The following is a 26,984-nucleotide window of genomic DNA, read 5'->3' on the forward strand; positions in this document are numbered from 1 at the left end:
AACAATCTAGAATGGTAGCCAACTTAGCCCCTTAAGCAAACTGCACTTTTCTCGGTGACATGTTCAGGAGGAGGAGGGAATCATTTGGGTTGGACCTCGGAAGGGCTGCAAAGGAGGAAGAAGGTCACCGTGAAGGGGACCATGGGATAAAGAGGTGGCAGGACATCACATTGGCAGGAAGATGGAGCCACCATGGAGACCAGCTGCTGTGTAGGTGGCCACGTGGGTGGCCAGCCCTAAAAGACGTAGATTCCAGAGACTTTCTTGGTGGTCCAGTGGTTAAGAATCCATCTTGCAATGCAGGGGGCACGGGTTGGATCCCTGGTTGGGGAACTAAGATCTCGCATGCAGAGGAGCAACTAACCCCACGTGCAACAAAAATTCTGGGTGCTGTGACTAAGACCTGACGCAGCAAATAAATAAATACTGAAAAGAAAAAAAAGACTCAGATTCCAGCTGACATCCCCACCTCACCCTCAGGCAGCTTCTACAGCACCCAAGGCTGAGAATGGGAACAGGAATCAGAAGCTCAGCCAGGGAGTTTTGATGGTTGATGCAGTACTAGGTTCTCAAGCAAGGAAGTGGCCAAGAAAAAGCGGTAGTTTGGGCTCCCTTTCATCATTAGGAAATAACTTCGTTGTCAGCTGACTTCTTTTTGCCACTCAGTATTTGCTGTTCAGTCGCTCAGTCGTGTCTGACTCTTTGCAACCCCATGGACTGCAGCACGCCAGGCCTCCCTGCCCATCACCAACGCCCGGAGTTTACTCAAACTCATGTCCATTGAGTTGGCAATGCCATTCAACCATCTCATCCTCTGTCGCTCCCTTCTCCTCTTGCCCTCAATCTTTCCCAGCATCAGGATCTTTTCCAATGAATCAGCTCTTCGCATCAGGTGGCCAAAATATTGGAGCTTTAGCTTCAGCCTTCCAATGAATATTCAGGGTTGATTTCCTTTAGGATTGCAGGTTTGATCTTACTGTCCAAGGGACTCTCAAGAGTCTTCTCCAGCACCACAGTCTGAAAGCATCAGTTCTTCGGTGCTCAGCCTTCTTAATGGTCCAACTCTCACATGCATACATGTCTACTGGAAAAGCCATAACTTTGACTATATGGATCTTTGCAGGCAAAGTAATCTCTCTGCTTTTTAATATGCTGTCTAGGTTTGTCATAGCTTTTCTTCCAAGGAGCAAGCATCTTTTAATTTCACGGTTACAGTCCCCATCCACAGTGATTTTGAAGCCCAAGAAAACCAAATCTGTCACTGTGGTTTGACTCAATTTTCTCACCAAGGACGCAGGGCATGAACCTCAGTCACAACTTTAGGAGGCCAAAGATAATCAGGTGTTACCTTGCTTGGAAATCCATACAATGTAAGCTAAAATGTAAAGAAGTTTTTATTATCCAGGCATTCTTTCTTTCTGCTGGTATGGATTTTTTTTTTTTTTCTTTGCGAGAGGGGCGGAGAGGCTGTGTGGATTTTTGAAAGCTGATTGGCTATGAGAATACAAAAACTGCTTCCTTTTGCATTGTGTAAGGTTCACATGAAGAGACCACTTACTTCTCAGGTCTGATGCCTGCCTTGTGATACACGCACATTATTTTATTAGCCACCGTTTCTCACCCAGGTTCCCTGAGGGACTGCAGGAAATCGCTGAACTGCTCTTGCAGTGGTATACTCTAGTCATCCATAAATTGGAGATACCATACAGTGTGATGATCAGAATCAACAACAGAAGGGCAATGAAAGTGAAAAAAGTCGCTCAGTCGTGTCCGATTCTTTGCGACTCCATGGACTCCATGGAATTCTCCAGGCCAGAACACTGGAGTGGGTAGCTGTTCCCTTCTCCAGGGGACCTTCCCAACGCAGGGATTGAACCCAGGTCTCCCGCATTGCAGGAGGAAACCAGTGAACTGTTCTTGTGGCGTATACTCTAGTCACCCATAAATTGAAAATACCATACAGCATGATGATCAGAATCAACAACAGAAGGGCTAATAAGGCACACCAAATAATCACTGGTGACCTCAGCAATTTTATTAACAAATTTATTTCCCTAATTGGGTAACGTATCTCAGTGCTTGACTCGAGTGCATTGTAATAGGTTTCTACACTGCAGGAGAAGGAATTAATTAGAACCATTTGCTCTCGGTTCTGCATTTACACTGTCCACCCATCTTGTAAACATTGAACCTGGTTTCCTGGGTCCTCCAGGGGCCTCTCTTCTAACTCCCCTACCCTACCCACCCCACCCCCAATAAATAAATAGAAAGCAAAGAGTGTAAGTTCACATCTTCCTCTGCGAGGTCCACCCCCACCGGAAGCTGCACTTCATGGTCAGAATCTGGCAGAATCATCACTTCCCATAGAACCTGCCCTTCCATGGGCAAAAATGGGGAGGCTGGAGTCTCCGTTTGCCAGTGCTGTGTCTGGGATTTTCCTTGTCCATTTGGAACCTGGGGTCAGAGCTGGTGAGATGGAAGCTCTGTCTCACGTCTCCCTGCCCCACCTACCGCTTTGAGGAAGGTAAGAGACATTACTAGCCTCTGTCTGCCCCAGGAGCCAGCAGCCCATGCGAGCAGAAAAACCATAAACTCGGGAACATATTCTTCTAGGCTTCTTTAAGTAAGATTTTTTTTTTCCCTCACAGTTTGTGAAAGTGCAGCATGACAACAAGAAAGCGTCCTTCAGTGCAAGTGCTGCAGAATCTCGCTGTGACGCTGGCCCCTAACTCCTCTGCAGCTTTCCTTACTCCAGAAAAGCACCATTTCATACTCACATGCAGCCTGTAAAGGCCAGCATGAGCGCAGGATGCCAGGGTACATGCATTACCTCCAGAGTTGGTGTCCTTAGCAGCTGTTAGTATAGCCTGTCATGTGGAGAGATGGCTTTTGAACATAGATATAATTATTACAGACCCATCTCAGGGGGGTCTAGACTACCAATAGGTCCCCTTGGAGGGCTCTTCTCCGGAAAAGTCCGGATGGGCCCAACAAGTCTCACTGTCCCTCATGAATACGTTGCAGGATCTGGATGAGGTTTTCCAGGCCAAAGATATAGCCTGGATCTGGTCCATCGTAGGTAGTGTGTTCATTCCAGGAGCCTTTGTATGTTGTGTGAGCAAAGTCGATCATCCGGACGTCGACTTTGATGACACTGCTGCCATGGGGCGTCTGTGGAGTCTCCTGCCCATCGTAGATGATGAGGAGAGAGCTAGAGTAGAACCGGTATGAACTCTGGCTCCTAATGACCGAGAGGAGGGCCTGGAGCTGGTGCTGGATGGGCTCCAGCAGCTCCATCCGGAAGCGGGTCCCATCGTGCAGGAACTGGTACAGCGCTTGCCTGAAGCCCTCCACCGAGAGCTTTCTTCCGAAGTACTTGTCTTTGCAGAGAAAGTGCTTCTTATCGGTTTGATAAACCTTACATTACAAAGAAGATAGAAAATGTTAAGAATTGCAAACTTAAAAAAAATAGAAATCACGTCTGCTACAGAGGCAGCATCTGAAGAAAACTTAATACAGAAACACATTTCTAGAGATGCCGAGCAGGAATGGCTGCAGTGACTGGCAAGACAATCTTTCACCAAGACCAGTGTTAATTTTACACTTAAAAATGTTTTCTGTGCAAGGCGTTAATAGAAATCCAAGGTCCAAAGATCCTTCATCCTACAGAGGTGACCCTCTGCCCATGAGGAAAAGGTTTGGATCTCCTTTCTTGTGAATTTCCAATGTCAACCGCCAAATCATGATTTAAGTCCTGGCTTCTGGCCCTCTTCAAACATTAGCAAACCCAAGCCAGAAAGCTTTAGTGGGAATCTGAAATCACAGCCAATAGCCTTGGGAAGCCAAGTAAATTAAAATTTCCCCCAACAAAGTTTATGAAGTCCTTTCTCTGCAGAGTCTGAGGAAGCTGTAATGGCTCCAGGGGTGGAGCAGGGTGAATTGTTTGAAGATGGAAAGACAGGCTAGATCAGGTGTGCCTGGAGTTTTCAGGCGGCGGGTGATGTTGAGGGGAGCCTGGATGGAGCAGGCTCTGTGGGCTGGTGGCGCCTCTCCTTGGCACCAGCTCCTCCCCGGTCCCCTGTCACATCTTGGCCACCAGAACAAAGCAGATGGAGGAGAGACGCTGATGGGGGGAACAGTGGCAGCCGCTCCCATTTCATTCAGATGGCAGAGGCTGAATGGAGGCCAGCGGCTGGCACAGCCAGAGGGTGGACTTGGCACCCCTCCTCCTGGCACACCTGGGAAGGGCTGCCTGTACCTGGCCATGGCAGTTTCTCAGGTCTTCCCTGCCTTCAGATTACATGGCATCTTTACAGAAAACACGAGTGGAAAAAAAAAAATCAGAAAGATACGACAGACTTGGTGTTGCCTTTGGAGGGCTGAAGATCAGCTGCTAAATTGGCCCGTCCTAAACACAGGATAGGCCTCACTTTCCAAATAAATCAGATCAATTTCAGAAGGTTTGAGGTCCAGAAAGAAATTCCATTTACACCACAGCGCATCACACTCCATCCTCTCGAGAACTACATTCCAAGCTTTCCTAGGGACATCTGTGCCTCAAATTTATAGATTCGACTTCCAGTTTCAAGGGGTGGCAGTTTCAATTAAGGAAAGCGATAGTGTTTACCATCAAATCCGTGTCTGGTTTTGCTTTGAGTAGATAGATTCTAAGAGGGAACCAGTAGAGAAAGTTTATTTCCTCCTGTTCTCCTGCAGCCCCAGCCACAAGCCACAAGAGACCAGCAAAAATGAAGCGTGGACTCTGGGCAATAAGAAGTCAGCCATTCCTTTGCTGAGCTTTGCTGCTTACGACTTTACCATTGCTAACCAGAACAGGTAATAATAAGCAGTAGAAAAGGCAGAGTAAGAAGAGAGAATGGCTGATATGGACTTGAAAAGCTGACTGCCTCCCAGCATCTGAGGAGGAGAGGGTTCAGCCTCATCATTCAAGAGAATGAGGACCCCACGGAGCACATGGGAAGCGTTCCCTCAGTTCTCTCCCAGCCCTGCTCACACACTGGCATCAAAGGTCTGCTGCTCAACATGGGCAGGACTCACGTGGCTAGGGCAGAAAGTTCCAGCAACCAGAGACCCTGATATGAGTTTAAAACTGGTGGTTTTTTAAAATTTTTTTTAATTAAATATGTAAAATTTTAAAAATTAAAAAAATTTTTATTTAAAAATTTATTGATCTACAATGTTGTGCTGACTTCTTCTGTTTAGCTAAGCAATTCAGTTATATATACAGATTATTTTTCCTATTCTTTCCATTGTGGTTTATCACCGGATGTTGAATATAGTTCCCTGTGCTCTACAGTAGGTCCTTGTTGCTTATCATTCTATATATAACACTTTGCATCTGCCAATCCCAATCCTTTCTTTTCCCACCCCTCCCCACCTTGGGAATCACAAGTTTGTTCTCTGTGTGAGTCCATTTCTGTTTCGTAAACGTTCGTTTGTGTCGTATTTTAGATTCCACATATAAGTGATATTACGTAATATTTGTCTTTCTCTTTCTGACTTACTTTGCCTAGTATGATAACCTCTAGGTCCACCCATACATCTGCAAGTGGCATTATTTCACTCTTTTTTATGGCAGAGAAGTATTGCATTGGGGTCACACAGAGTCGGACACGACTCAAGTGACTTAGCAGCAGCAGCAGTATTGCGTTGTGGAGAAGGCAATGGCACCCCACTCCAGTACTGTTGCCTGGAAAATCCCATGGACCGAGGAGCCTGGAAGGCTGCAGTCCATGGGGTTGCTGAGGGTCGGACACAACTGAGCGACTTCACTTTCACTTTTCACTTTCATACACAGGAGAAGGACATGGCAACCCACTCCAGTGATCTTGCCTGGAGAATCCCAGGGACGGGGGAGCCTGGTGGGCGGCCGTCTATGGGGTCGCACAGAGTCGGACACGACTGAAGTGACTTAGCAGCAGCAGCAGCAGTGTTGCGTTGTATGTATGTTCCACATCTTCTTTATCCATTTATCTGTCAGTGGACATTTAGGTGGCTTTCATATTCTGGCTGTTGTAAATAGTGCTGCTATGAACACAGCGATGCATACATCTTTTCGAATTACAGTTTTGTCTGGGTGCATCCCCAGGAGTGGGATTGCTGGATCATATGGCAGCTCTATTTTTAGTTTTTGAGGAACCTCTGTACCATTTTCCATCGTGGTTACTCCAATTTACATTCCTCCCCAAGTGGTGAGATTTTGACACCACTGTCCTGAAAGGTGCTCTTAAAAAAAAACCCAGCATGTCCTGGATCAGGATATGTGTTTCCTTGGGGAAAGGGGTGCTTGGCCACTGCCTCTGTTGCTCCCACAAAGTGAAGGCAACGGTGTCTGGTTGGGGGACACCCTTGCCTCCAGCGGACCTCCCGGGATGCCCAGTCCTGCGGTTGCCCCACCCCCACCTACCTGCATGCCACAGATGCGCATGCCCAGATGGGCCGAGGTGCTCTGCGCACACTTCCTCATGTGGCGGGCCTTCTTCTCCTCCGAGGCATCGTCCCCATGCTGCCGGGTCCCCATCTTCAGGTCTAAGATGCAGGGATGCTTGTACTGTGACACGACGTTTTCCAGCAACAGGAACCCTGGTCGCGCAGCATTAAGGAAGGCTTCCTGGGACACAGAGGCCACTTTCCCGCAGGAGGTGGTCAGCGGGCCTCTGAAGCCGGCTGGAGACGCCCCCACCCGCTGAACCCTAGCCCTTCAACCCTGTTTCTTTCACTACAGACCAGCCTGTTGTCTCTATGAAGAATTCAAGGCATTGACTTTGCAGGCTGCTCTCATAAGTCCATTTTTTTTAGGGAGAGTTTATTAGGATGTGAGCTTCTGTTCCTTTCCCTTTTTGCTCTGAGGTTGAAATTTAAATGCAGGCATGAAATCCCTGGCAGGCCATGCCCAATTTACATTTTATGGCAGAAAATATGAAGGCTAAAACCTCCAGTCACTGAATGGGCCAGTACCTTTTGGGAGAAGTGCCTTGATATTAGCTTCAGAGATGAGTTGCAGGAATATTAATTTCAGCCGAATAATTATCCTGCAAAAAGCTTCTTAGAGATGCAGATTGCCGATGTCTTAGTAAGTACCTCAAAACCAGCCACCAGTTTGTGGGAAGGAGCCTAGTGGTGACAAAGGGGGCCTTCCAAGCCTGAATATGCTCCCTGAGTGTGTGGCAAGCAGAGGGGGACAGGGGAGTACCTCTCCTAAGGGTCCACTCCGCAGGTCCCTCCCTAAGAGAGGGGCCATGCTACATTCTCACCCATCAGCTCCGTGATGGCTGTGGGGAGGATTGGGAGCGTAAAAAGGAGGTTGAGGTATGGGAACCCACCCACTCACTGAGTCTCCCTGGCCCTGCTTCAGTGCAGCAATCATGTTTCCTAACTGCCCACAGAGACCCCAGCCCTGCCCATCCTCATCGCCCAGGTGGCAGAGACATGACCAGTGACCCAACAGAGGCACTCAGTTCACCCCCCACCCCACCCCCCATCTGCCTTCCCCAGCCTCTGACTTCTCTTTGCTTTCCTGGTGGCTCAGGAGGTCAAGAATCTGCCTGCAATGCAGGAGACACAGGAGATGCAGGTTTGATCCCTGGGTCAGGAAGATACTCCGGAGGAGGATATACTCGTGCCTGAAAAATCCCCTGGACGGCGGAGTCTGGTGGGCTTAGAACCCAAAGGGTCATGAAGAGCCGGTCACGACTGAGCAACCGAGCACAGCACAGCTCTCCTCCAGGGGCCAACTTGGAGGGCTGTGCGTCCCACTCTCCCTGACATCCCTGTCTCTCCCCGGCCCTGCCTCAGCACGGTTGTCTCGGTCACCCCCCCTTGCCCCTGCCTCCCCCACAGCAGCGTGCATGGTGGGCAGGCGGGCAGGCGGGGATACGGTGCCGCTTGTTCTCCGGGTACTCGGCACACAGGCGACTCAGGTGGGCCTGGTGGCAGTGGAGACCCCATGGGTTAAAGCTTCCCTTCTCCGTCAGGTTCCCATTCGCGTCTTCCACCAGCGAGGGGACTTGGGCCTTGAGGTGGAGCTCGGACCTCAGGAGCGGCGTGGCCGGGCTGTGGGCGAGGGGAGCACATGGCAGTCAGGACCTCGGTGGCTGGCAGGGGCCGTGGACTGCCCCTGACTACCCTCCAGGATGCCCCCCAGGACCTTGGTGCCTCCCTGTCCCGCTCAGGCCCCAGGCCCTAGGCCAGGCTAGGCTGCCGGCCTCGCTGGGTCTCTCTAGAGTCCAGAATAAGTCACACAGCATAGCGGGGGCAACCCTGCCTGGGATCAGAAGGCTGGGGGTTAGGCTGTTCCTGTGGCCTCATCGGGGGTAAGAACCACAGATCCACGGTCCACCCTCCTGCCCTCTACATTTCAGCTCCCCGGGTCTGTAGCAGGGAGATAATACACACCACTTCCTGACGCCAAGCCAGGAGGCTTAATTAGAATCTGCTGCGCTCCCTGGGGAAGGGAGGTACTTTCGTTGTATTAGCTCCCTTTTGTTTCCCATAAATGTTTAAAATTCCCCAGGGATGCCTTTCTTCTGAGAAAGGTCAGCTAACACCATCAGAGGTTTCGGAGACCTCTCCAAGGACCTCAGGTGCCCTGAGCCGCCTGCGTCTCCAGGGCCCCACTGGCCCCTCCCTCCTCACCTCGACTCGACCGCTAAGGAAAAGGATTTCTGAGAGGCATTAGCCACACTTTTTCCTTTATGTCAACTATTCTGGGGCTTCTGCTCTGCACATCTCCCCCCTCCAGACACACTCCATGGTCTCAGTGAAATAGATATTTAATTAAACAAATACACATTGAATGCCTTCTCTGTACAGGACTCGGCACGCTCACCCACTTTCGAGAAGAAATGCATTGAAATCCTCCCTCTGGAAGTGGCACCAAAGAAAATGCATTCCTTTCTTTGGCCACAGGGGTTCTGCTAGACAGAGCCCTCGTCTGAATTTGTCATTTTCTCGACTCTGGCCCCAAAGGGGAGCCGTTGGCCTTGGAACGGGCGTGAACGGTGCTGGTCCCCGCTAGGGACGCGCAGCCTGGCTTCCGGCATCCTGCCACGTGGCCTCACCTCTCCTTGAGCGAGTGTGCCCGCTGGGGGTGCTGCCACTGGGCGAGGGGGAGGGCGCTACCGCCAGTGGTCTGCTGGAGGGTCTGCCATATGGCCACCGCTGCCGACTCCGTGGAGACCGTGAAGGGCCCCCGGTTCTCAGTCAGGGGGTTGGCAACCAGGCTGAGACGGCCGCAGCTGTCCTTCTGGAGGTGCACGGTGATGGTGCCTGCAGAGGGGGAGGGGTGGACATGGTGCGATGTCCTTTCAAACCACAGTTTAATGGCAGTGGTCAACCTGCCCCCTTCCCCAGCTCCTCTCTCTAGAAAGCGCTCTGGGGACTGGCCTGACACAGATCCTACTCTGGAACGAGCCAGAGCCCATGGAGCCTGCCAGAAATGGCCGTGGGCTGACGCTTGCACAGCCCCTGCTTCGTGGCCTCTCCCTGCCCCTTCACGCTTGAAACAGGGCAGCTGCGTGCATTTATTTCATCCTCACATTCCTGCTCCTTTGGGCACAGCCCACATCACCCAGGCACCCCGTGGCACCCCATTCGGGTCCAGCCTTGGGGCATCTGAGCTGGTCCTCTGCAGAGAAGAGCCCCACCTGTGAGTGGCAGTGAGGGAAGTCGGGGGGGAGGCGGCGCATCTCTTTCTGTCTCCTTCATCACCCTTGCCTTCTCCTCCATGTAATCATGATCTGAGCAGCTTCTTCCAGGAAGCCTTCCTCTAACAGCCTCCTGCCGCCCGGGCTGCCCCTTCACCATCCTTCCTGTATCCTTGGCTTTCACACTGAGACACGTGATACACACCCCATGAGGATTATGGACAGAATGTGGTTCTTTGGTAGAAAATAGAAGGAAAGTGAGATTTTTCCAACGGTACCTTCTAACCATCCGTGTTTGTGTTTGTTTATTTTGGCCATGTCACAAGGCTTGTGGGACCTCAGCCCCCCAACCAAGGATTGAACCTGCAGTTCTAACTACTGGACTGCCACGGAACTCCCTAACCCCTGGTGTTTGTAATCCAAGCGTGACCTCCTCCTCTGGACGCTGGCTGTGACAGCAAAGGACACGCGGACCCCCCAGGAACCCGTGCACTAGCCGGGCTTCTCCTCTGGGACGTTGGCCAGGCCAGGTCCTAGGCTCTGGCTGCACATTCACGGCTCTGTGGTCATCCCCCATGGACTTCTTGCTCTGATGGCAGGGTCCACGCCTCCCTCCGTGGGGCCTGGCATCCAGTGGGTGCCCAGCCTTGCCAGAGTCCCGGTGAAGCCGGAAGGTACACTTGATCACAGCCCAGGAGACTGCCACACGAGTGGTTTTATGAAAACTGGCTCTCTGTAAAGTCCTTGATGCCCCCTCTCCCTGCAGCTGGCACAGTGAGGACTCCTCTTGGCTCTCTCACCTAACACCCCGCTCTCCATCTCTCTCCACCCTGCTTTGTGCCCGAGGGGCTGACTCTAGCGTGTACCTGTGGCTTCCTCGCCTGCCAGTTGGGCCAGTGAGGGTCACCGGTGATAGACAGGGGGAGAGGAGGAGAAAGGCTGGGGGCTGCGTCCCCCGGCTTCCCTCCCTGCTGCCCCATGGCTCTGTGCTGTTTCGCTGTGGCCTCCTTCTCGCCAGGTCAGTTCCACCATGCCCTCACTTGGCCTTTCCGGCCCGGGGGTGGCTGTAGCTTTCCCGTCCCGCTGGTCCCTGGCTGCCTCGCCATCCCTAGCTGTTTCCTCTCACCTCTTTTTTGTTGGCCACGTGACATGAGGGATCTTATTTCCCCAGCCAAGAGCTGAACCTGCGCCCCTTGCAGTGGAAGCACACTCTTAACAACTGGGCCATCAGGAAAGTGCCCCCAGTTGCTCCCTTCATCCTGTGTGCAGTTCTGCCGATAGACCCTTAAAGAATACTCTTTATTTAACCCTCTGGCACGTACCACTCATTTTCTGCTGGGACCCTGGCGGGTGGGAGAGTGCCTGCGATCGCATCCTCCCAGGCGTTTATTACCTCCCTCAGGCACTGGGTCACCTTCCCGGCCTCTAAGTGGTCATTTCTGCTGAGCCAGCCGCCGGGGCGGCTGCTTTCCCCACGCGAGGTCCTGCCGGGCCCTCCTGGGCTGCTCAGCGCAGACACTCCTTTGCAGGGCTGCCCTGTCATTCGCTCTTCAGGCCCATCTACGCCTAGCTCAGCGGTCTCCCTGGGCCAGGCCTGTCATCTCGGGTTCTCAGAGCCCTGATTCTGCGGCCTGACGGTGACCTTCGTTTCCCTCCAGTTCCTTAAAAATTCTGCTCTTCCTTAGCTCATCCCAGACCCTAGTATCCCGTGGAGCAATCGTGATGCTAACGTTCACAGCGCCCTTGAGTGCAGCATGCTGTCCTTCACCTGGACGGCCGCCTGCCTCTCTAGATGGAGCCCACCCGTGCTGTTCTTGCTGGTGAGAGCAGGGGGCTGGTGGCGGCTGGAGACACAGCACAGGAGTGATAACCGCTGCCTGCTCTTTTACACCTACTGTGTGCCAGCATTATGTGAGTTTTGTTTACTGCTAAGTTAGTGTCTATCGCTAAGCCTGCAAGGCGTTGACTGTGGTCCCCGAGGCTCAGAGAGATTGAATAACTTGCCCCAGGTCACACGGTCGGTAAGGGTGATGGCTGTGCCAGCCATGACTGTGGGAGAAGGAACAGGCTGCCACACGAAGCCCAGGATCTCTCGGGAGAGTCGGGGTTGTCACGCTGTGTTTCCCCGAGTGTGGCTGATGAGGACATTCCTGCTGTGTCCCCAGTCACATGTGGCTGGTCATTCTGTTCCGCGGGAGCAAACAGCGAGGCCACGGAGCCACCACCTCATGAGAGGCGATCAGTGTCAAGAAGCCCAGGACATGGTGCTTCGTTTCCAGCCTTGACCTTGCGGTGCTCATCCCGGGAAGGAGCCCCGCCCCAGCCCAGGCTCCAGAGCCCACTCTCCAGGTGCCAGGAGAGGGGGAGCCCCACGGCCTCTGTGCTGGTTCTTGGGGAGCTTGGAGCCTCCTGCTCACTCGGAGAGGCAGGAGGGTGTGCCAGCCAAAGGCAAGACCCTTTTGGATCTCACAAAGTTCAAGTTACCGTCCGGTGGCCCCCCGGCCTTTCCCATTTGTGAGGCTAAGGTGACGGACCTGCCAGAAATCAAGTTCCTGGGGAGCCCTGGGCCCAGGGGGCCTCCCTGGAGGGACAAGAAAAGTGACCTTCACCTGCTTCTCCAGGCTCCAGCTCTGGTCTGATCTCATCTGGTCTGAGTGTCAAAACAGATGGAGGTGAGCAGAGGAGCAAATAATGCCAAACCAGTAAAATTCAAAAGTCATTTCTATTTGTCGTGTCGTCAGGGCGACCCAGCCAGACTCCTGTCTCTGCCTTCTCGCTCCATCTCCCTGCACGCCTCTGCATGGCCATCTCCCTGCACGCCTCTGCATGGCTCCGTGTCTCTCTCTTCCTTCCCTCTCTCAGCTCAGCCCAGCCCTTCCCTCTGAAACCTGGAACCATTGCACAGAGTGTTGTACTAGTCGCTCAGTCGTGTCCAACTCTGTGCGACCCCATGGGCTGTAGCCCGCCAGGCTCCTCTGTCCATGGGATTTCCCAGGCCAGAATACTGGAGTGGGTTGCCATACCCTTCTCCAGGGGGTCTTTCCAACCCAGGGATTGAACCCAGGTCTGCTGCACTGCAGGCGGATTCTTTACCATTTGAGCCACCAGGGGAGCCCCATAGCTCACAGCGACCTTGCAGTCTCGAGATGCCTATCCTTGACAAGAGCAGCCACTCAGTGGGATTCAGACTCCCTGAGGTTTGGATTGTTTCTTTGTCAAGAGCCTTGTTGGCCCCAGCCTGGCCTCCAGCTCGCCTTGGCTGTCTCAGACACCCACAGGCTTCCAATACACTGCTGCCCCTGCCCAGCCAGGCGGGTGGGAGACCCCAGCCCCATCTGCTTACTCACCAGCCCCCCAAGCACCTCGACTGTGTCAGCTGGGCAGACGGGAGCGCTCCCTGACACACCCAGAGCACCTCAGCAATTCCAATTTGGCCGAGCAGCTTCCGTGAATATTCTGTCATGTATTTATTTTTAAGCTCATGAGGACATTAATTCGCCGACGTCTGTAATATGAACCTTGCTCATCCATTATCCAGCTGGACCTAGGAGCGTGTCCTCGCTCGCCCGAAGCTGAGGGGAGGAGGGACAGTTTCAAGATGCTCTCATGCCCAAGGAGTCCAGGCGCTCTCCGGGTCCAGGGAGGCTGCCCTGGGGAACGCAGTGCCTGCCCAGCACCCCAAAGCCATCAGCGTGCAGGCGTGAGACGGAAGAGGGTGGGCTCCGGGGCATGCGGCGGCCACATCAGCAACGGCCCCTCTTTCCGGGCTGGTCCCATCAGGATGGAAAGGGAGACCCCTGCAGCGGCCTTGTGGGCACTTGACTCACTAGCTAAGTGACCCTGGGCAAGTCACTCCCCCTCCCTTGTTGGGCTGGACGGTTCCAAGCACTGGCGTCTGGGGAGTTGTCTCTGCAGGATGGTCGTTGGAAGAGCGGGGCTGGGGGCCGAGTGGCCACACTCGGGAGCCAGACCTGAATCCTGGCTCTGTTCTACTGGCTGGGTGGCCTGAGGCAAGTTGGGTGACCTTTCTGGGCCTGTTTCTCCCCCCATGAAGTGGGGACAACGGGAGTGTCTTTCTTAGAGTGTTGTCAGGGTTAAACAAGTCAATCACAGAAACAACTTCTAGGGTGTTTGGCACTGAGTAAACGCTGAAGGTTGACCAATAGTACTTTTCTTGATTTTTTTTTTTGGTGGGGTGCTGCATTGAGCCATATTTGGGATCTTAGTCCCTAACTAGGGATCGAACCCGTGCCCCCTTGCAGTGGAAGTGCAGCGTCTTAACCACTGGACTGCCAGGGAAGTCTTGGCATTACTTTTCTTATCGGGGGAAGGAAAAAGCCTGCACAGCCCAAGGCCCTTCAAGGGACCCTTTCCCATCCCCAGACCCGACCTTCTTCCCTCCTGCCCCAGGGGTCTGAGGGCACACAGGCCTCACTTCTGGGCCTTTTTCTAGTGTCTCCTCACATGTGTGTTTCCTTGGGTGGCGCCTGCACCCTGGCACCGGACAGCCCGTGGTATGGCAGATGAGGGGATCAGCGTTCCTCATCGTCCAAGCCTTGTGTTTGGGTGTCAGGCCATCCCATGGGCTCCACCTCACCCTCACCCACAGCCGGGCTGCATGGTCTCCCCTGATGGACGTCCTGGGCCTCCCTGATCCGGCCTCTCCTGACTTGTTTGCAATCATAGTCTCCAAGTGAGGACTCAAATTAATCTACGGAGTTAATGGGGCTCCAAGGCGGGGCGGGGGGTGGGTACCAGGATGGGCCCAAGCTGAGAGGGAAGCAAGGCAGAGGAGTAGTCTGGACAGCTGACCAGTGCCCGAGGCTCCCCAGGGCAGGGGAGACGGTGCAGGCAGATGGGGAGCAGGGAGGGCCCTGGGGTGTGGTTCTGAGACCATCAGCTCTTCCACTTCCACGGTCTGCCTGGGGTGGCCCTGGGAGCCAGTCTCAGCTCCAGTGCTGCGTGGGACCAGCGGGGAATGCTGCGGGCAGGAGGGCCCCCCTCCAGAGATCCGGCCGCCCCTCTGCTGGCTTGAGTTCACTTGTGAAGGAACAGCTGTTAACTCCAGCAGATGTTCTGACAAGGTGGGTGGTGACCCACAGCTGATGGGCAGCACCGGTCAGTGTGCACCAGCCGCCACCCCATCTCTCGTGTGTCTTGTGTCAGACTCTTGAGGGGTCCTGGCTGCCCACGACTGAAGCAGTGCCCAGGGCTCACGGCCTTGGGCCCCTCTCAGTGGGTCTGAATCTGGACGCTGAATACAGATTCTGGGCTCTGACCCAGGGATTACGATTCACAGGTCAGGAATGGGGCTTGGGAGCCTGCATTTACACATGCACACACACACACATATCCACATACATACATCAGTGATTCTGGTAAACTTGTTTGACCCCAGATCGTTCTTATGGGAAACACCAATGTATTAGGTTGCCCAAAATATTCGTAAGATGATATGGAAAAACCAGAATGACTTTTTTGGCAAACCAATAGACGGATCCCGTCCTTCCCAGTTTTCTCCATCTTTGAAATGCAGGTGTTTTTAAGTGACTTGTCTGAACGTTATCATCGCTTTCACTACAGATATTTGCACAACGAGGGCAGAAGCTTAAGGTCACAGGTCTCAAATCCTTTAAAGGAGGTCTCCTCTCTGAGCATTCCTCACTTTGTGGGGCTGGCGGCTGGCAGAGTCATGTCCTGAGCCCTGAAAGCCACTTTTACCAAAGGCTGGGGGTGGACACAACAGCCTACCTCGTGGATGCCAGCAGCCGCCCAGAGTGCACGCCCCCCGCCACCGGAGGCCGGCAAATAGCAGCCCTCCCCACGCAGCCTTCTCTCCCCAGACCTTGTGCTCAGATCTGGAACACATGCTGGGGGAGCAGGCTGCACGCCGGCTTTGCCCCTGGATGACAGTGGGAATTCTGGCTTCCCAAACACACTGTGAACCGGCTCCTCCATAACCTGTCCCAGACCCAAGGCTCCCGCCATCCGCCTGGGTCACACAAGGAAGGTCTCCACCCGTCCTGTGTCTACCAACCACGGTTGCCGGACCCGGGCACGGCGCACCTAAGGCACAGAGCAGAATGCCCCAAGGTGGGGTGGGGCTGGGGGTCACCTTATCCCGTTCTCAATCCCTCGAAGACTGGTGGCTTGAGCTAATTTACAGGGGATGCCAAATGGCATTACACTCCAGGCCTGGGGGCTGGAAGAGTTCAGAGTACCTGGGGCGGTGAAGGCCAGCGCCTGTGCAGAGCGGCAGGTCTCCATGGCAACCCTTCAACACACCACGGTGCTTGAGGAGGTGGTGGGGGCGTGCGGAGAGGCCAGCCCCTTGGGGGCTGCCTGGACACTCACCTTTGTACTGCGGGGTGAAGCGCTTCATGGCCAGTGGCAGGGACTCATAGAACCTCTGTTCCCGGGAGATGAGGGGCTTGCACACCGTGTGCTCATCATACCTCATCACGCTCAGGTGCCCCCCGACCTGGTGCAGGAAGGGCTCCAGCGGCACGCCGGGGGCGTCCACGTTGTCCTGCACCACCATGCTCCAGCGTGGGAGGGCGGGGTGGCTCCCTGCAGTCCACAAGAGGCTTCGGGGTCTGGGACTGAGGTCGCAGCTTCCGGACAGAAGGTGGGCTGTTAGTAGTCCTCAACTTTCCTTTCTCAGCCTTGGCTAGAGCACAAGAGTCTTCCTGGCTGAGGGCTCTCGGCAGTGGGGGTCCCTGGAAAACAGAGGAGAAAGGGAAGGGATGTGAGGGAGACCGTTTGGAGGGGACGAGGGCACCTGAAGTTCCCAGCCACCCCCCAGGTGTTAGATAAGACCGTAAACAGGCATTGATTTCTTCTGGAATCGTCTGTTACAAGCAACTAATAACAGTTTCCGCCTCGGGGGAGCAGGGCTGAGAGGGAGACTTCACTAAATACTATTTACAAGCGCCTTTTGAGTTTAAATATTAAAACATTCAAAAAACAAACAAAAAATCCAAAAGACGGTCCCTAAGATTACAAGCTTGAAGAGTGTAGCGAGCATGTCTGAACTGCTCACGTCCCATGGCTGGTCTTCCCCTTTGGAAATTTTGGTCCCAGCCCCAATGAGAAGAGAGTCCCTGCTGGTGGGGACTCACCATCCTGCAGGGGCTGGAGGGGTGCAGGAATGTTTCATTTTGATATAGCATATACATAAGCTGGGCACCATTTGGGCCCCACAACATCATTGCTGTGTGACCCAGGGAAGTTACTAAACCTCTCTGGGCCTCAGTTTCCCCATCTATAGAACAAGATAACAATGATACCCACTTCACAGAGTTAGGGGCAGAATTGACATATAAAGGCTATGAAAATGTTAGCCCAGTGCCTGGAGCTAAGTGCTTGATAAATGTGATCTATCATGATTATTTCTAGCATTATTGCCCTGGGGATCAGATTTTCTTACCAGTCCTGAGAGGGCCAGCTTTATCACGGATGCTTGCAAACGAGGAAAGTGAAGCCTGCAACGGCTTGCTGGGGCCCACCTCAGGCCAGGAACAGAGGCAGAAGCTAGGCAGGGGCTCCTGATTGGGTCCCCCACCGTCCGCTTGCCCTTCACCCTTTGTGAGGTCTGGCTTGCCAGACCTTAGGCAAACGCTGGAAACTCTGGCTGGAAACTTGGCCCCTAAAGACATCCTGACTTTGGGACTTTGCTGGTGGTCTAGCGGTTAGGCCTCTGAGCTTGCAGTGCAAGGGGCCCTGGGTTCGACCCCTGGTCAGGGAACTAGATCCCACATGCTGCAACAGAGTTCACGTGCTGGAACTGAAGACCCCACGTGCTGCAACTAAGACACCCAGCACAGCCAAATAAATATGTTTTTAAAATATAAAGATGTCCTGACTTTGTCTCAGGAGAGAGCCAAGGAGACACTGCCAGGGGAGGCTCTTGTGGCCGCATTCGTCATGTTCGAGAGGACAGTCCTGCGGTGGTGCCGTCACCATGGAGTTATTAATACTCTCGTCTGCTGGACTCCTGGCTGAGGATGCAACCAGGCCGTGCAGTGCTGGTCATGATCAACTCTCTAACTGACCTTCAGTCCAGACCATGGGCATGGCTGGCTGCCTCCACACGCAGCAGTGCCTGTCACTTTGTCCAGGCCCCCAGCTCACAGAAGTCCCACCATCCACTTGGATCTCCAGCGCCAGGAGGCATTGAAAGCCTCAGCCTGGCCCGTTCACGGCCCTCCACCCCGTTTCCCTTCCGAGGGGAGCTCTGTGGCCTGCCGAGCAGTAACCAATTCAGGGGTGTCTTCTGCCTGTTCTGTGCAATTGCTATGCCGGATGCATGACTAAATCGCGACTAGGGAGTCTGGGGGTGCTGGGCAAGGCCTTGGGCCTGTTGGGGAGGGCTTTCCCCAGCCCTGCTCTGAGAGCCCCCTGCCCACCACCACCCAAGGTGAGTCCTCCTTGGGATGTGCCCCAGGAGCTGAGAGAAGAAGTTGGGAGGCATGTAAATGTGAGGAGAATCAGGGATGGGTTGATACTTTCGGTCTGGTTATCAGATAAGACATTGCAGTTGCTTGGCAAACCTAATCCTCCCTGCAAACTCCTGCCGAAGGAGGAAGGAAGAGAAAAACCAAGGCGGCCTGACGCCTCTTCTCTCACTGGGCTCACTTGGGTGCCAGCCTTTGCCAGCTGACCTGTCCCCAGGTCAGGGAGGCAGAGGCGCAGCTGGGAGGCAGAGGGACAGCCTGCTTGTGAAGTTCATTTATAGCCACTCCTGGAAGGAGCCAAGGCCCTGGCCTGCACAGTCTCCCTGGGGGTCAGCGCTGGCCAGACCCACACTCACCTCCTCAAGCCCAGCTCTGCCCGGGAACCCAGGTGGCGTCCCCAGCAGACCCTTGTGCAGCCACCCAGGGCGGCCCCTCATGCTTCTCTCCCCTCACCCGGTCTCCCAGAGGAGCCCTAAGGACATAGATGTTACCTTGCAGTGTGGTGTGGGAGGAGATGGTAACAATAAATGGGAACAATAATGGGAACAGTAAATGGTAAAAAACACAACACAGGCAATGTCCCGGGTGTTTACCTACATTCACCCATGTGAGCCTCACCGCTGCCTGATGAGGGAATTAGTGTCATCAGCCTTTTATAGGTGAGGAAAATGAGGCACAGAGAGGTTCAGTAACTTGCCTGTGTGCACCCAGCTACTCAGGGGAGACCAGGGATTTGAACCCAGGCACACTAGCCCAGAGCACAATCACGGGTCGTCCTGCGGAAATGCCGGGGGCTGCTGTTTCTCTACTTCGAGAGTCAGGAAATAGAGCCCCAAGGAGGCTGGGACTTGGCCAAAGTCACTCACAAGTCACTGGCTGTGATGACACAGGCACTTGGGTTTTCTTGTCTCCAGGCCTGGTTTCTCCTACCCTGATACCCTTTGGCCAGCCCTCCCCCCACCTGCTACAGTGAGTGCATGTCCCAGTGGTGGCTGGGGTCCACGTGTCTGCAGAAATCAGCACGAGGGGTCAGGTGAGGCCCCCTGGCGCTGGGCCTTGGTACTGGCCTGCATGGGGCTTTCAGCTGAGGGGGTGTCACCTGGATCTGAGAGGCACTGTCCGTTCCCAGAGCCTCCCCATCCCGTCACCTGCCACCCGCACGGTCAGACGTTCTCAGGGGCCCTGGCCGAACCTCCTCAGGGAGCCAGGATCAGCCAGAAGTTCCTCCAAGATGGCCCCTACACAGCAACGCAAACCCTCCCGCCCCCAGGCTTGGCAGCAGCTTTTTTAAAATGCTGGACTTGAAGCTGGGGAAAACTGAGGCCCTTCCGCTTAAGGGTCACCTTAGGGTATGGCCTGGGGCAAGATTGAGGGTCCTCGGGCTCCTGATGCAGATTGTGGGAAAGGGGCGCAGGGAGGACGGACGGGCGCGGGGGTGGGAGATAGAGGGGCGCGGGGAGAGGCACGGAGGGGCGCACTGGGGGAGGACGGGCGGGCGGGGAGGGGACGGAGGGGAGCGCGTTGGGGGGTACGGAGGGACGCGCGGGGGAGGACGGAGGGCGCGCGGGGGGGACAGACGGGAGCACGAGGAGGACAGACGGGCGCGCAGGGGAGGACGAAGGGGCGCGCGGGGAGGACAGATGAGGGGCGCGCGGCGGTGGGGGACGGAGGGGCGCGCGGCGGGGGGAGGACGGAGGGGCGCGCAGCAGGGGAGACGGAGGGGCGCGCGGGGGTGAGGGACGGAGGGGCGCGCGGCGGGGGGAGGGCGGAGGGGCGCGCAGCGGGGGACGGAGGGGCGCGCTGAGGGGTGGGGATAGACGGGCGCGCGGGATGGAGGGGCAGTGGCTTAGTCCCCTGGCTTCCTGCCTGAGCCGGGCAAGTGGGTTTGCTGCTGCTCAAGGAGCCGCTCTGTGGCTTCCCCCAAGCGCTGACGCTGACCTTGGATTCCCAAGGAGGCTGAAGTTCCCATCGGTCGCTGTGGGACCGAGCTAGAGAAGGCCTCCCTTTCTCCCATCCCTCCTGCCGAGTCCTAAATGAATAATTCAGGCTGACAGAGCTTTCTCAGCCGACCTGCCTTTCACCACTGGACAGGCACTTCAGTCAGTGGCCAGAGCCTCAGCCCTGAGCGTTGCCTCTGGGCCCAGGAGTTCTGGGCAGGAGTGTTTGGTGCCTGGCTCTGCTCCAGGCCCCCCACCAGGTAGCTGAGACCCCTGGGGTGAACCAAGCCTTGGTTTACCGCCACTGCCACCGCCTTCGCAGGAGCTTCACAGCCCCCTTTGGAGAGCCCGTTTCCCCGGCATCCTCAGCGCTGGGGCTTTGTCACTGCATGGGCGGTGCCCAGGACCGACTCCTGTGGCTCGGCCTGGGTGCTGGGAGGGCGGGCGAGGCGCTCGCCGAGGCAGGACCTCACAGCCCCTCTGACACGCCGAGGGGCTCCCTTTAGTGCTTTGTGGGGACACACAGGGCCCTCTACCCAGCCCAGGCCTCCTCTCGCAGACCACAGCCCAGACCTCCGACTCTGAGTCCGTCCTGAGTGCTCTCTGGGGAGGAAGTGGCTGAGGGAAGATGGAGGAGGGGAGAGGGAGGGCGAGGCACCCCAGCCTGCGGAGTTAGAGCCCCCGCCCTGGGAGGAACGGACAAACAGCCCCAGATCCCTGTGTCCTCCTGCCCCGTCGCTGGGTCATGTCCTGAATGAAATGACTCCAGGAGGACTCAAGGGGCGAATTTCTCTAGTGGGGCCCAGCCATGGAGCTGGGTGTCAAAGGAGGCCCTGGACCAGCTGGTTCACTGCAGGGGTCTGAGTGACGGCCAGCCTGGTCTGAAAGGAGGGTCACGGACAGCAGGGCCTGCCGGTGTATTTGGCTCCCTGGGTGGGGACAGATGACAGCAGCGGTGAAGCCAGGAGCAGGGACAGAGGCCACCCATCGAGCTGAGGTGGAAGAGGGCATCGTGGCTCAGGGCTCGTCACCACAGGCCAGCACATGTTAGTTCCTCTTCCTGGGAGACTTCGTTGTGTATCTGACTTTCCCTCGAGGCTTCCCAGGTGGCGCCAGTGATAAAGAACCCGCCTGCCAAGGCAGGAGACAGGAGTTTGATACCTGAGTTGGGAAGATCCCCTGGAGGAGGGCATGGCAGTCCCCTCCAGGATTCTTGCCTGGAGAATCTCATGGACAGAGGAGCCTGGCGGGCTACAGTCCACGGGGTCGCAAAGAGTCAGACACAGCTGAAGAGACTGAGCACGCACACACGCATGCAACCTCTCCCCACAGGCTAAACTGGAGTTCATTAAAAATTTCAGAAGGAACACCTCGTTTAGAACTTGTCTCTCCCTTTTTAGGGAAGATGGCAGGTGAAACCACAAACTAAACTTGTAAGGGTTCAACGTGGACTAAATGAGTCACGAACTCTATCTTATCAGAGGCTGTCAGCTCCTTGTATCTGGAAACTAGTTGGTTGACTATGGTTATTGTCAAAACTGTTCACAAATATTCTGTTTTTTTTTTTTCCCCCCTGCAGGAACGTGGTATGACTGCACTTCCCTTGTCCTCTGAAGGTACGTTGGCCAAAACATGATGTGCTTTGGCTAACATCACGTGGAATGGAGTGACGGATGCCACTTCCGGGAGGAGCATTTAGAGCAAGCAGTGCCCCGCATACTCTTTGCCTGGCCAGGATGATTTGGGAAGCACAGTCACTTCCTCAGTGACGGTCATGACAGAGAAAGCAATCCAGGTTATATTAGGCACTGAGGTTTGGGGGTGTTTTTGTCACACAGCACAACCTAGTCCGTCCTGACTAACTCACCAGCTGACAGCCAGATACCCAGTATGGAGCAGCCCCAGGCTTGAATACATCCTCTGTGTTATAGCCACTCCTGTGAGGCATCCACGGCGGGCCACTGGCCTTACAACGTCCCCCTCTGTTTCTCAGAATAATTTTCAGATGGAGACAAGTGGAAGAGCTTTCTCAGGGTCCAGAGAGTGAGCACCAGTGCTGAAATTCAGCCACAGTGAATCTGTCTCCTTCCAAAGCTGATGCCACTCTGCCCTACCATGTGGTCCCCTTCTAAGAGGGTGGGGCACTCTGGGTGCCTCTGAGAGTCCTGAGACCTGAGTGGGGCCCAGGCTCCTATCTGAGACCCTCTCTGTGCTGTGAGCCTCAGCTGCCCACATCAGCAGCAGGAGCCCACTGGGAGCTCACACTTGGCAGGGCGGTGGGGGTGCCATCCCTGGGGGCAGGGTTCCACGAGGAGCCGGGCAGTGTGGATTCACGGTGCCACGGGTGGAAGACTCCCTTCCGTGGGCCACTCAAGCCCTGACCCAAAGCCACACCAGCAGCACCAGCAACATTATCTGCAGACTAGAAAAGCAATATCCACAGCTTGCGATCATTTCTCAAATGTATCTAAATGCTTCGGTGTTTACCAAAATACAAATTCATTTAAAGGCATTATTAAGTTCCTGGTAGTTTTTATCATCATCTATTTTCTCAATCAACAGATACTAAAAGTCTAATGAATATCGCAGAGGGACTCCTAGGGAACAAATTAGGTTGAAAAATGAGTCCTAGTTAGAAAGGTTAGAAGAGATATTGCTGAGGGACCGGGGCAGGGGTATGAGATGGGGGAGATGGAGGCTGGGCCTGGGGGAGCTTGAGGAAGGCCTGTTTCAGGGTGCGTGTGTGCAGGGAGCACAGTGAGGAAGGGAAGGACAGGCAGGGAGATGGGACCAGAGGGAGGGCTGAGTGGGGAGGCAGAGGTGGGTGCTGCTGGGGTCCAGGCAGAGGAGGTCTTACCCCTCCATCAGTCTAGGCAGGAGGGGGTTGCCTGAGAACACCGAGGTATGAACGCTTTCTGGACTGCGTCTCAGTAGATCGAAGGGGGAGAGGTGCGCTCTGGGGAGGAGATAATTAAGAAACAGCTTGCAGCAAAAGAAGACTGCAAAATAAAATGCGTCGGGCAGCGGACTCAGAAGCAGCATAGTTTATGGCCTGCCCTCTCGCCTCTGAAGCTCTAAGGTACATTTTGCAGGCCACTCAGAGCCAGAGGTTTGGTACAAGTACCACTCAATGTCTCTGTGATGCCCAAGGGAGCATTTTTTAATCTATTAGAGATGAGAGGACCCGAAAACCATTTAAAACCACTTAGGTTGGAATGGGCAGGAGCATTTTGGAGTTGCTCACATGGCAGAGTGCTGTGTATCATCTGAGACCATCTAGGCTTGGAAGGCACAAGATTATTTTCTGGGGAGAAAAAAAAAATCAAGTTTTTAAATCCATCCTAGAAATGACTCAAGGGCTGTGGGACGGCGAGCCCCACGGTCTGCACGGTCCCAGTCCAGTGGGATCAATACTGAATGCTGGGGACGTCACACATCACCTTCTCAGTTGTGGCTGAAAGATGTGGCTTTGGAGAGCATCTATTTCCCGGGGAAGGCTTGATTTCCAGAGTCACAGAGCAATACTTCATCTTCCTGACTTATTTCTAAGCTGATGTTATCCTTTGAGGGAAGATATTCTTCCCCGTCTCCTTTTCTCTTAACATTTAAAATCTCCCAACGTTCCTCCAGCTTGAGGACCTAATGCGATTTTAATACAGCTATTATTAGTTTAGAAGCCCTTCAGCCCCTGACAAATGTCCGTAGCAGCAGCGACGATGTTCTGATCTTGCTGTCAGGGCGGGAGACGCATGGGGCAAAGATGACTCAAGAGCCCAGTGCTCCTGGAAGGGCTGCTGGGGCCAGCGAGGATGGGGTGGGGTGGGGTGGGGTAGGGCAGGGAGGGCTTCTGTCTTCCCAACCCCAATGGAGCCGGACCTCATGATAGCACCTTGGGACCTCGGCCCCGCCATCCCCCGGGCACGCTGGGCACCTCGCCTACCGCCCCTCCCAGGCAGGCTTGTCTCCTGGAAACTGCTGCCCCTGGAAGCTTGGATACTGGAGAAGCTTGATGGGACCTTGGACCCTCCTCCCAGGGTCTGGATATCACTAGACGTCCAGACCACATTTTCCAGCCTCTGACACCCTTCCCCACGCCTTTCTCTAAGTCACATGACCAGCCACCCACCGAGCCAGAGATAGATGGTCTTGTCGGTGGTTACTATGGAATCTTCAGGACTCTAACAAGAGATAGGTTTTTGAAGGTCAAAACACAACAGTGAGGGGTGGAACAAGCCTACGTGTGTGTGTGCGCGCAGTCACCGTCCTTCGGGCCGTGGAGCTGAGCTGGGCAAGTGTGAAGCGTGAGGCTTTGCCCAGCAGAGGGCAGCAGCAGACGGGCCGGAACCACCTAGAGAGGAAGCACTTGGACCGGCACCACCTTGGCCCAGCGACTAGGGTCCCTTCTCCAACGGCCCTGACTTTGCTCGGCCTGTCCTCAGAGAGCTGGGACAGCAGCTGAAGGGCCGGTGAGGAGCACTGCTGAGGATCCGGGAGCCAGGCTCAACTCACAGGGGAAGGACCTCAAAACCAGAGACGGGGGCCGGCCGAGGAGGTGGCTGAGCAGAGTGGAAGCATCTTCAGCATCTACACCCCACTGGCTCCTTCCCCCGGGATGGGCGGACCCCATGCCCCCTTCATCTGCCATCCGGGCCGGCCTCCCCAACCTGCTCCCTGAACAAGCTGGTGCTTGATTCTCATAAAGTTGACTCCTCTTCCCCAGTGGCTGCTGATGAACGAGACAGCAACCACACGGGAAGGACGTCTTAGGCGCTGTGCTTGGAGCTGGAGGACGCAGGAGCAGGCTGTCGACCACGAGGGGGTGGGGGGCCTCAGCCTGGCCTGCTGCCCCCAGGGTGTCCTGGGGCAGAGCACTGGAAGGACCCCTGGGAGCCGCAGCCCCGTTGCAGAAGAGGGGTTTCTCAGATCCCTGATAAGAAGCTGACTTTGTAGGGGCACGAGGGGGCGAGGGTGCCTGGACGCCACGCAGTGGGGCCCGGAGCCCTGGGTCTGCCTAGACTCCTGACCCCTTCCCCTCCAGGCCTCAGTCTCCCTCTCCGGAATAAGCTGCTGAGCCAGCCCAGTTCTCACCCTCCTGTGGGGCAGCTGGCCATTCAGTTCAGCTGGTCACTGTCGGGGGCGGGGTGGGAAACGGGGGTGGGGAGGATGAGGGTTGGCTGAGATGCTACCAGACTGAAAGCGGGGGTCCTCCCCCCACCCCATTGGATCCTCGTCTAAACAAAGCATTGAACACCATTTAGGAACAACTGGGGAAATTGGAACGTGGCCTGGACGTAGCCATCCTTGGGGAGCCAATAATATCGTCAGTGGGGTAAAGCACTGGGGTTACATAAGGACCTGAACTGAGGTGCTTTGAGGGGAAATGCTGTGACGTCCATAGGTTACTTCAAAATACCTTAGCCTTAGAGAATACAATGAAGCAAATGCGGCAAAACTCAGACACACTGTGTAAATCCAGCCGCAGAATATGCAAATGTTCATTGTGTCATTCCTTCTATTTTTTTCTTGTAGGCTTAAAGTTTTTCATAGTAAAAAGGCTAAAAAAATAAACCAGCAGCTCTTAAAAACCGTAGAAGCCTGACTCTTGCCTGGTGGGATCCAAATCTCCTGGGAGGGACCCACCCTGGATGTTTTCAAGGCCCCCAGAGAGCCTGAGGACGGTGGCAGGCTCAGGTTCAAGTCTCAAGTTCCCTGGGGGTGGCCCCAGGAGAGCCCATGGGAAAGGGGACCCTAAAGACTGCCCCTGCCCAGGGCAGGGGGTGCCCTGGCGGTGACACACCTCTGTGGCCGTGTCCACGCCCGCCCCCGCTCCACCGAGGTGCCCGCGCCCCGGCCCCAGCCCCGGCCCCGGCCCCGGCCCCGAAGGTGCTGATGTCATCCGGTCCCGGGGCCCCTCCCGGCTGCTGGAACGAGATGTGCCGTTCCCGGGGCCCTTGCTGCCCAAAGCTCCTGGGACAGCTGCCCAGCGTGAAGGGTTAAACCCAGCAAGGGCTCCAGCCCCTGAACCTGCCCTCACAGCGTCCCTGAAGCCCAGCCCTGCCACCTTCACGCAGGAGCCCAGATTCCAGAACAACATAGGAGGGGGCCGGAGGGGGTGACTCCTGGGGGAGGGGAGGGCAAACGGAGAGGAGCCAGGGACAGAATTTCTATGCTGCTGAGCTGTGCCAACAGCCCCCATGCCCCCAACACAGACGCACACGGACACACTGGGGCCCCTCTAGTCGGGGGGTCCACCTCTGAGTCCCACAGCGTGAACAGGCCTCGCCCTGGCCCTGGCACCATCGGGGCCCTCCCTGCCCAGGCTTATTCCCCATGGCAGCACTTACCGGAGCTGCACCCCGGGCGGGGCCACGGGGCTGTGCGGGAGACAGGGGTCCAGCGGAGAGCGGTCTTCCCAGTCAGTGACCGCCGGCTGGCGTGTTGGGCAAAGGCCCTTCCCAGTGCCCCAGTGTGGAGAAGTCAGCGTCCATAATAGCACTGGCAGAGCAGGCTGCCCAGACTCAGGTCAGCCCGCAGGGCTGGACTGCAGAGGCCCGGGGCGGGGGGGTCACCTGACCCTCTGGGAGGGCCAGCAGGGGCTGGCTGGCGTGGGCAGCTGTCAGCTGGTGTCGGGCTGCCCTGGGGCAGGGCCAGAGGGCCTGGGAGGGAGAGGGAGGAAGGGGAGGAAGGGAGGAGGGGTCTGGAGGGATGTCAGGCCCTGGGCACCAAAGGCCAAGTGCCTCAGGCCCCTGGTTAGCTTTTGATTCCCTGTTTATGGGGTAAGGCTGGCGTGGGGGTCGTGTTCTCCCTTCTCCTCGTCTCCCGCCTCCACCCCAGTCCCGACAACGTCACTGCCAGTTTGCCCCTAGCAGCGGCTGCCAGAGGACAGTCTTGGGCGAGACATTCAATCAACAGTCAGTGTGAGGACA

General features: G+C 55.5%; 1 protein-coding gene across 1 annotated transcript; it reads right to left on the minus strand.

Moving 5' to 3' along the window:
• Positions 1-1,993: 1,993 nt before the first annotated feature.
• Positions 1,994-26,555, minus strand: IP6K3 (inositol hexakisphosphate kinase 3). Its single transcript, XM_027523948.1, has 6 exons — positions 26,403-26,555; positions 16,020-16,384; positions 9,081-9,288; positions 7,898-8,073; positions 6,428-6,603; positions 1,994-3,417 (listed from the first exon to the last, which is right to left on the minus strand). Exons 2-6 carry the CDS (start codon positions 16,204-16,206, stop codon positions 2,998-3,000), a joined length of 1,167 nt encoding a protein of 388 aa, XP_027379749.1. The 5' UTR covers positions 16,207-16,384; positions 26,403-26,555; the 3' UTR covers positions 1,994-2,997.
• Between the last annotated feature and the right edge of the window lie 429 nt (positions 26,556-26,984).

Source organism: Bos indicus x Bos taurus, chromosome 23 (genome assembly GCF_003369695.1).
Source record: "Bos indicus x Bos taurus breed Angus x Brahman F1 hybrid chromosome 23, Bos_hybrid_MaternalHap_v2.0, whole genome shotgun sequence".
Taxonomy (NCBI): domain Eukaryota; kingdom Metazoa; phylum Chordata; class Mammalia; order Artiodactyla; family Bovidae; genus Bos; species Bos indicus x Bos taurus.

Coding starts and splice junctions, on each gene's coding strand:
- IP6K3 (XM_027523948.1), bottom strand. CDS start 16,206: ATGGTGGTGCAGGACAACGTGGACGCCCCCGGCGTGCCGCTGGAGCCC. Junction 8,074..9,080: donor GCACACTCGCTCAAGGAGAG/GTGAGGCCACGT, acceptor CCTCGCCCACAG/CCCGGCCACGCCGCTCCTGA. Junction 3,418..6,427: donor TGCGCATCTGTGGCATGCAG/GTAGGTGGGGGT, acceptor TTGTAATGTAAG/GTTTATCAAACCGATAAGAA.